Genomic DNA, 9,141 nt, shown 5'->3' with positions numbered 1-9,141 from the left:
GGTGAGGTGCAGATAAGAATGAATGCAAATATACAGCAAGAGTGACAGATTAACCTTGGTCAAGGTTGAGCATTAATGCTGTAACGGGCAGGGAGCAACGTGGTGCCTGCTGAGATAAAACACACACATGCACACACAAAGACAAAGGAAGGTTTACACCTACATTTTAAAGACAAGGCTGTGGACACGCATACACGGAGACTGAGCTCAGTTGTGTGGGTATAGTCGTGCATATTAGTGCGGTACACAACTGATAATTGATTATTCACCAATCACTACAGATTTTTCTGCAATCAAAATACTTTCATCTCTACAGTGCCTTGTGAAAGTATTCGGCCCCCTTGAACTTTGCGACCTTTTGCCACCTTTCAGGCTTCAAACATAAAGATATAAAACTGTATTTTTTTGTGAAGAATCAACAACAAGTGGGACACAATCATGAAGTGGAACGAAATTTATTGGATATTTCAAACTTTTTTAACAAATAAAAAACTGAAAAATTGGGCGTGCAAAATTATTCAGCCCCTTTACTTTCAGTGCAGCAAACTCTCTCCAGAAGTTCAGTGAGGATCTCTGAATGATCCAATGTTGACCTAAATGGCTAATGATGATAGATAGAATCCACCTGTGTGTAATCAAGTCTCTGTATAAATGCACCTGCACTGTGATAGTCTCAGAGGTCCATTTGAAGCGCAGAGAGCATCATGAAGAACAAGGAACACACCAGGCAGGTCCGAGATACTGTTGTGGAGACGTTTAAAGCCGGATTTGGATACAAAAAGATTTTCCAAGCTTTAAACATCCCAAGGAGCACTGTGCAAGTGATAATATTGAAATGGAAGGAGTATCAGACCACTGCAAATCTACCAAGACCTGGCCGTCCCTCTAAACTTTCAGCTCATACAAGGAGAAGACTGATCAGAGATGCAGCCAAGAGCCACTTAGCTCGAGCTGTTTTGCAAGGAGGAATGGGCAAAAATTTCCGTCTCTCGATGTGCAAAACTGATAGAGACATACCCAAGCGACTTACAGCTGTAATCGCAAAAGGTGGCGCTACAAAGTATTAACTTAAGGGGGCTGAATAATTTTGCACGGCCAATTTTTCAGTTTTTTATTTGTTAAAAAAGTTTGACATATCCAATAAATTTCGTTCCACTTCATGATTGTGTCCCACTTGTTGTTGATTCTTCACAAAAAATTACAGTTTTATATCTTTATGTTTGAAGCCTGAAATGTGGCAAAAGGTCGCAAAGTTCAAGGGGGCCGAATACTTTCGCAAGGCACTGTATGTGTGGACAATTTACGTAAGAGGCTCATTTGTACTGTAGTGGTTTAAGTTACATGTTAATATGGATTATGTAATAGAATAGAGTGTTTATGTGCTCACTTTTAAGTTCGGAAATTGACGTAACAGCCTAAGAAAGCTGTGGATAAAACAGTGAGGCTGAAGGGTGTAGGAAGAAGAATGCTACTGTGACAGTGAACTGTGTGCTCTTTTGGACCCAGGCCTCGGCAGGGGGGAACGGACTCTGGACAGACTGGACCCCTGACGAAGACTGACTTTGTGACAGTCTTCTTATTTAATACTTTATCTATTCCATTACAGGAGGAGTGATTCTGCTCTCTGTTCCCTAACTACCAGATTACCTATTTAACTACTACTCTGTTCAGAATAATTGTAATATTAAATGATTATTTAAATTGGGATGATTTGTCTAAATTAATTTAGTCTGTATCACATTCTAGCAACTACAGTACCTTTGTTAAGCTGATACTGTTAAAACAACATCATTTAGTTTGTATATTATCATATGATGAAGCTCGTCCGAAGCCAAAAAATGTCTCTAGCCAGTATTATAAGATGGGTGGAAGTTAATTATTAGAACAACTCCATTAAAACACACTTGTAAATGTAAAATTAAGTGTTACACTTTAGTGAAATTCAGCTTAGTTTAATGTACAATGAGTTATGATTGTACCAGATTTAGCAGAAGCAAATATACTGTATTTATATTTATGAGCGAGGCTGTATCAAATCCCTGACTGGAGGCGAAAATGATGAAAATTAAGAGCAAATAACTGACTTGCTGAATTCATTTAGTAGGAATGTCCTGATCTTTTGTTGTTCTTCTTTTTGCCTCTCTCCTGGTCAGAACCCTTTATTATTGGGATCTGCTGATTTCTACTTTGATCTGATACTCACATTTACCTAAATACTACCCTCCAGTATTTGTTACTTTTGCCCCGTCACCCCTGCGAAGTTGCTATATTTTGGTTGCTGTCATCTTTTAAGGTGGTCAATGTTGACCTCTAAGTCAAAAATCCACCTAATTTTCATAAACACTTGGTCTCAACTGTTACATAAAGCTGCTGTTTGTTTTCAGCTTGTCCACTAAAATTAGCATTAATGAGCAACATAACTATAAGCACACTGATTTAGAGGTGAGAGGAAGACGTCGGCTTGTTGACTGCAGGCAAAGTGGTAAAGATGTCACATTTCTGCAAATTTGTGTTCTACTTGTTTGATCAGTTATTCAGACCATCTCCATTACTTTTGATTATAAATACTGTTTCATATACACTGTAGTTAACAAGATTTGTTGTCAACTCCAGGTCAAATATAACCTCCTCTGTGCTCTGGTCTGTGTCTGTGAGCAGTAACACTCCAGGAAAAAAGAGAGAGATCCCAACTGAGCATTCCTCTGTCTGTCTGCATTGTTTACTGCCTGTTTATACTGCTTATTTTGCATTGTATGCACTGTTTGTTGCTTGTTAATACTACTTATTATTTTTGTTATCTTACACAGCCTTATGCTGGTTTACTGTTTACTTGCCCCTTGCATGGGTATATGTACATACACATTGAGAGCCGATGTACACGAGTCAAATTCCTCGTGTGTCTGACACACCTGGCCAATAAAGCTAATTCTGATTCTGAACTTAAAGGTAGGGTTGGCAGTTCTGGAAAAACCAGCAAGTGGAAGCTTGATTTTAGAAGTAGCAGACTGAAGCAGTCCCACACTCTCATTCTGACTTCTTTCCAAAGCCACTTTCCAAAACACAACGTGCACTGCAACATGCACCTTCTGAGTACTTACTGCAGATTTCAGGAAAGTAACAAATGCCCCCCAAACAAACATGACTGCATGTAAAAGGAATCTGTTCCATGCGACGGTCTTCTTGCTCTCATACTGCACACACAGGTTGCAGCTTCTGGCAACGACAACAACATTACTTATAACAATACATGTCTTAAAGGGGAAGGCCTGGCCTGTAACAACAGTCTCTGTTTGCAACTGAAAGCTGCCATAGCTCGCTAGCTTTAGCTATCAAAACAGAGCAGTAGCACATCTGACTGCAACTGCAACACCTTGTGGGAGACTCTTGGCTTGTGCATTGAGTGCATGGGCAGAGTGCACACAAGTAGGAACTAGAATGACAGGTAGGTAACCACCCAGTGGTTTTGTTTGGGACAAGTAAAATTATTGGTCAGTCCTTCTCAGCCCTGCTGCTGCCACAGATGATGGATTGCTGTCTTTATGTTGTCAGTGAATTTAATGTGTTCACTGGCACCGAGCTGAAAAGAGGATTTCAAAATATGGAACAAAAAAAATGCTTCTGAAAAGAATCACCAACCCTATCTGTAAGAATGGCATCGCTAGAGTAAAAGTAAGGCAAGATCAGTATTATCCTGTTTTAGCTGATGCCTGTCCTTTAAAGTATGTTTGTTATATATTTATTGGTCGTTAGGATCAGTTCAGGATATCCCTCATTTTTAGTCTATAATTACATTATGTTCTAATGGTAACAGAAAACTACTTCTGCACAATAACCTGATTTCTCCAAACACACTGCCAGCCTTCAGTGTGACAAACACAACACTGTTGTCGGGTCCTCCCACCACCTGCACTGTTCCACTTTTGATGATGTACATCTCTTTACCAATGTCACCCTGCACAGAGTATAAGACACAGAGGTCAGCGGTATTCCCATATAGTAAAACCATGGATAAATGATGGCTTATTTCCTTGGTGATTTATGGTCACCAAGGTGTTTCCTTTACTCACAAAACAAACTTACTTTCTTCACAACAAAGTCTCCAGGTAGATAGACAATTGACTTGAGCCTTAGTAACATGTCCACCAACATCTGCTGGTCACAGCCCTGGAAGACATGACATCAGGTTCAGGTTTCAGTTCTGTATTCAAGTCAGTGTATTGCTTTTTCCAAGACATAATTTAACTTTATCTCGCTCACAGAAATTGCATTTAAAGATGGCTGATCTGGAAAAGACTGCACCATATAAAGTGGAGTTGAGTTCCATTTCAACCTGTTGTCTCTTTATCCTCTTGGCATTTTGAACTGTCTTACTGAGCTTAACAGTACTGCAAAGACTTTCATGTAGACATGTGGCCCAAATGCTTTAGTTCACAGTTCATATTAAATGGAAAATTATGCTGTTTTCAGAACACTGTCTCCTTATTTTGTCTTAAGTCATTATTAGTACCTTATGTTTGTTTACTGCTTTTTGTTTAGTTTTTTTTTTAATCAACAGTTGATACTGTCTCTGCTCTTAACATAAGTCCATGCTACTGACCAGAGGACAAATGCTGAGTCACCTGAAACAGTGCAATCTTCTGAAAAGTTGCCAGGTTGATGTCCACAGCGATGGCGGTTCTCATCACTAGAGGCATCTTGTCCAGCAGCTCCAACTCATCTGCAGAGGACAGACAGTGGCCACATCTTATCTCTTACTTGCATCCATATTTCCCTCACTTGCATCTTTTACCTGCATTTTAGTCCCTTCCAGTGAGGTAGAATGAGAGGAAAGCAAGTGAAATGAGTCTACCGGTACCTCTTATTGCCAAAGAATTCCTCTGAGATCCTGCTCTGCTGTGTGAGTCTAGACGCACTGTTGTGTCAAATAAATGGCTAGAACAGTTTCCTTGGATCCTGTTTTTAAATGTGCACTCTCTCTTTCTCAGTTTGTGCCATATGTTTAGTTTTCCTCTGCCTCCTTTAGTGATAATGGTATTTGTAATAAAGTTGTAATAAAGCAAACATTCAAACATTAGGAAGCAAGCCAGTGCACTATTACTGTTGGAGATTTTCATCATTTTTAAATGGTACTTGGCCGAACAAAGCCAGTGATCACATTGCTTTAGTAACAGACCATGTGTGTCTTTTCACTGGAGTGCTGCTGTATCTCACTTATCACCGTTGATGTGATATCCAACCTACATAAAAACTCACAGCCAATAACATTATTCATATCACTTTCCACATTTTACAACACAAAGTAGATAAATGTAGGTAATACTAGGCATCTGTAAAGTAACAGCAGGATTAACTTTATCACAGTAATTATTGATGATGTTAACTAGCAGACTGTGTTATATGTCGCAGGTACCCTCCAGCATTTTAAAGACCTTAGCTGTGACGTTAGTGGAGTTGCCACCCGTCCCTTGTAAAACCAGTTCAGCCTGTTTTGATCAATAAAATGCTCTGTGCTGTTCAGTCAATACAGGATGTGATCTGTTTCTGACTCAGTTTACATGAATAGTAAAGTTAAAAAACAAAGCTGTGGCTGAAAAGCTCAGAGAAAGGAAACTAAAAAATGACTCTTCAAATAGTTGTGCATTTGCTGTAGTGGCAGTAACTGTGCAGAAGCAGCAGTCCAGAACAAACACCAGTCCGGTTTGACAGCATAGGCTCATTAGGAAGCTAGTCTGAGCTTATTTAGTGGGTAATGTTGTGAAGCTTCCATTGCTTTGATCCGGTTCTTTTCAAACATACAAGACTAACCAGCTTACATACCGTGTTTCCCTTTAGTTTTACCAAGCTTCTGGGCGTCTCATTTATTTAATAAAGCTTTCAGGAATAATTAGCAAACATTATGTAGAAACCCAAGACTCTTTGTTTTAGTTCAAGTACCCATCTATAAAGTAGTTGAATATAATGTCATATTATATATATTTAATACATTTAATATGTCTTGTGAGTGTTTCCAGGTGGGTTGGTGGCTTAATTGGTGTTTTTGGAATACCACTTAAAATATGACAGAGGCTTTTGTTAGACAGTCGGTGCTATTGTCTATCTGGATACACTTTTGTGTTAAAATCTTTTCAGACTTACCCAGCACGCCCTGAGCGGCCCAGGTGTAGTTGTACCAGGTACGGACTCTGTTCTGGACTAACTTGGGGATTGTATAGGTGTTCATGTAAGCAACACAGCCATCCATCGATGCCCGAAAATATGTCTGACCTGCTGTTGCTGCTCCGATTACATCTCTCATCTGAAAGCAACATATAAAGGGTTATGGGAAAATTAATTATCTAATAACCCTGAGTAACACCGTAGATTTGAAAAATAAAATGGAATGACTGAAATATAAGATCCTCAGACCGTTGTTCTGCTTAAAAACATTGTCTACCTACCTGTCCAATCAAACTGGAGAAAACAAAAACACCTATGAAAAAGTTAGTCATCTGAAAGGTGATCTCAGAGGTGGTTATAGGCTCTGGAAGACCCCCGATGTTGATCAGACTCCGGACAGCAAAATAATAACAGCGCAGGTACCTGTGGAGGTAATGGGGTAAAAAGACCCAGGTTACCAATAGACAACATACAAGAAATATCTTGATTTCATTTTGATAAAGATTCAAGATTTTTATTTGTCATTTATGCATAAACAGACAGTCTAGGCATATTGGAATTCTTGTGCAGGGCTCTCCTGGAGTCAAGAAAAGAGTTTAAAGCAAAAAAAAAAAAAAAAAAACCCACGAACACCTAGTCTAAATATAAAATTACCTAAGAATAAAAAAGATATTTGATAAAATTGTGGATACAAGAATAAGATAACAGGTAAAATGGGGAGTTTCAAATATTGCACATAGTGTATTTGTATATGGTGTTCTACTTAGTGAGGTAATGAGGGATTATTGCACAGGTTTTTCACATTTAGTATTTGCCATCAGTTTTACTGCAGTAGAGAGAAAGCTGCTGTATAATATTGTTCTGTGCATGATGATACTGTCCAGTCTGCTGTGTCTGAGGTTGTGGGTGCAGTTTTTGTCTGAGCAGAAAGTGATCTGGGTGGGGTGAATCACTGATTATGTTCTCTGCCCTTTCACGACAGCGCTGTGTGTATAGTGTGTCCATAGCAGGCAGTTCAGTCCCAATTATTCTCTCTGCAGTCTTTATGACCCTTTGAAGAGCCTTCCGCTCTGCCTGTGTGGTGTTAACATACCAGACTGTGATGCCAGTAGTAAGGATGCTCTCTACCTGTCCTCTATAAGCCTGGGTGAGAGGGCAACGGTTCAACCCAGCTTTTCTGAGCCACCTGATGAAGTATAGCCACTGCTGGGCTTTTTTCACTGTGGCAGCTATGTTCAGTGACAGCTCAGGTCAGATGTCACCAGCAGGCCCAGGAACTTGTGGCTGTCAGCCCTCTCCACCTCAGTCCCTTTGATGGTCAGAGGCAGCAGAGGGGAGCAGTTCTTCCTGAAGTCTACTATTATTTCTTTTGTCTTGTTTATGTTAAGGATGAGGTCATTCTCCTCTCCATAAAGAAGAATGTCGTTCACCATGCTTCTGTAATCCAACTCATCCCCCCTCCTTGATGAGGCCCAGAATGGTGGTGTCATCGGCATATTTAAAAAACTGTTTAGCAGGGGAAAAATATCCTGACGATCAGAGAAACAGAGCAACACAAACTGGTCTCTAACACTCTGCTACCATAGGGTTAGAACAAAAGCATCTTAGGTAAGTGGTTTCTTACAGGTCTCCATTAACTATGAGAAGTAAACCAGTACCATACTGTGTTTACCCAAAGAAGCAAAGGAAGGAGATACTCAGTTCATACAGGTCTTCAGAAACACAGCAGGTGAGTGGTCAGTCTGGTAGTAAGAACAGATGAACTGGCAAAGAACCCGGGGAGATGAATTGATTATAAAGATCAGACCAGGCAGGGATAGTGAGCAACAGGTGAATGTAACTGAGCTTAGTCATAGTAAAGCTGGGCCTGGTGAGGGCAGCACAATAGAGGAAAATTATGTGGACACCCCTACTTTATATGGTGTCCTCAAAATGCCACAACAGGAAGGACAAAGAAGTGGACTACTTTGCACTAACAGTCCCTCCACGCAAATTACTGCAGTTTATAGATATAAAGCTACACCTGGCAGCAAACCAATCCATCTGAAATCTTAATTTACTGCTCACTAGGGAACTATTAGTGTCTTTATCAGCATGCGGCAGGGAATCCAGGCAGTCACAACTACAGGAACAAATCAACGATCACACTCTCCCATGACATCACCCTCCAAGACAGTCTTAATAACTTCTGTGCTAGGCTTGACAGGATGAACACAGACACCCCTGCAAAATTCCCCTGCGACCCAGGAGACACTGCTTATCAGGTGATGCACAGGTTCTGAAGGCCCTGAAACGGGTGAAACAGCACAGGTGGTCAGAATGGGAGGGCAGGTGTCTGCTGAGCTCACAATCAACACATGCTTCCTTCAGGGCTGCTGTCTCAGCCCTAAACTCTTCACTCTGTACACCCATGACACCACCACCATCAAACTTTGTCATCCTGTAACCTGCACCTACTAAAGTCACACCCCCAGCCGCCTGATGTCCCGACAACAGGAAAGACCCCATCATGTTCGCCTCCCAGAAGGTCCTCCATCTCTGAATAAAACTGTGCACATGTTGTTCCGATTGTTGTGACAAAGCTTTTAAAGGGTGAACTTTCAGACACTCCCCAAGTTTATCATCATTCTTCTTTGATCAGTTTTCTTTGTGATCAAAATCAATACGTATTAATATTGATTTCAGCATTTATGATCATGTATTTTGCATAACATTTACCTATAACAGATGTGTTTTATATATCATTTACTCCAGTATAATCCTTTTTGAATATTATAAAGGCTTGTGTTTTATATATGACAGGGCTGGCTTATTCTTCTTAAAAGTTCACTTTACTATAGTACACTGTGTGAGAAGAAATCCATCCATCCATCCATCCATCCATTTTCTTCTGCTTATCCAGAACCGGGTAGCGGGGGCAGCAGTCTAAGCAGAGATGCCCAGACTTCCGTCTCTCCAGACACTTCCTCCAGCTCCTCCAGGGGA

The 9,141-nt window shown here is 40.4% G+C and overlaps 1 protein-coding gene across 1 annotated transcript in view; it reads right to left on the bottom strand.

Moving 5' to 3' along the window:
• cngb3.1 (cyclic nucleotide gated channel subunit beta 3, tandem duplicate 1) overlaps positions 1-9,141 on the bottom strand; it is a 45,244-nt gene that overhangs the window by 4,870 nt on the left and 31,233 nt on the right. The window contains exons 10-14 of the mRNA XM_020625025.1: positions 6,438-6,579; positions 6,136-6,295; positions 4,620-4,717; positions 4,081-4,164; positions 3,834-3,952 (exon numbers count right to left, since the gene is read on the bottom strand). Of these exons, the coding sequence (XP_020480681.1) occupies positions 3,834-3,952; positions 4,081-4,164; positions 4,620-4,717; positions 6,136-6,295; positions 6,438-6,579 (603 nt within the window). The remainder of the gene's footprint in view (positions 1-3,833; positions 3,953-4,080; positions 4,165-4,619; positions 4,718-6,135; positions 6,296-6,437; positions 6,580-9,141) is intronic.

The sequence above is a fragment of the Monopterus albus genome, unplaced genomic scaffold, assembly GCF_001952655.1.
Source record: "Monopterus albus unplaced genomic scaffold, M_albus_1.0 scaffold343.1, whole genome shotgun sequence".
NCBI classification, from domain to species: domain Eukaryota; kingdom Metazoa; phylum Chordata; class Actinopteri; order Synbranchiformes; family Synbranchidae; genus Monopterus; species Monopterus albus.
This window is presented reverse-complemented; position numbering and strand designations above follow the sequence as displayed.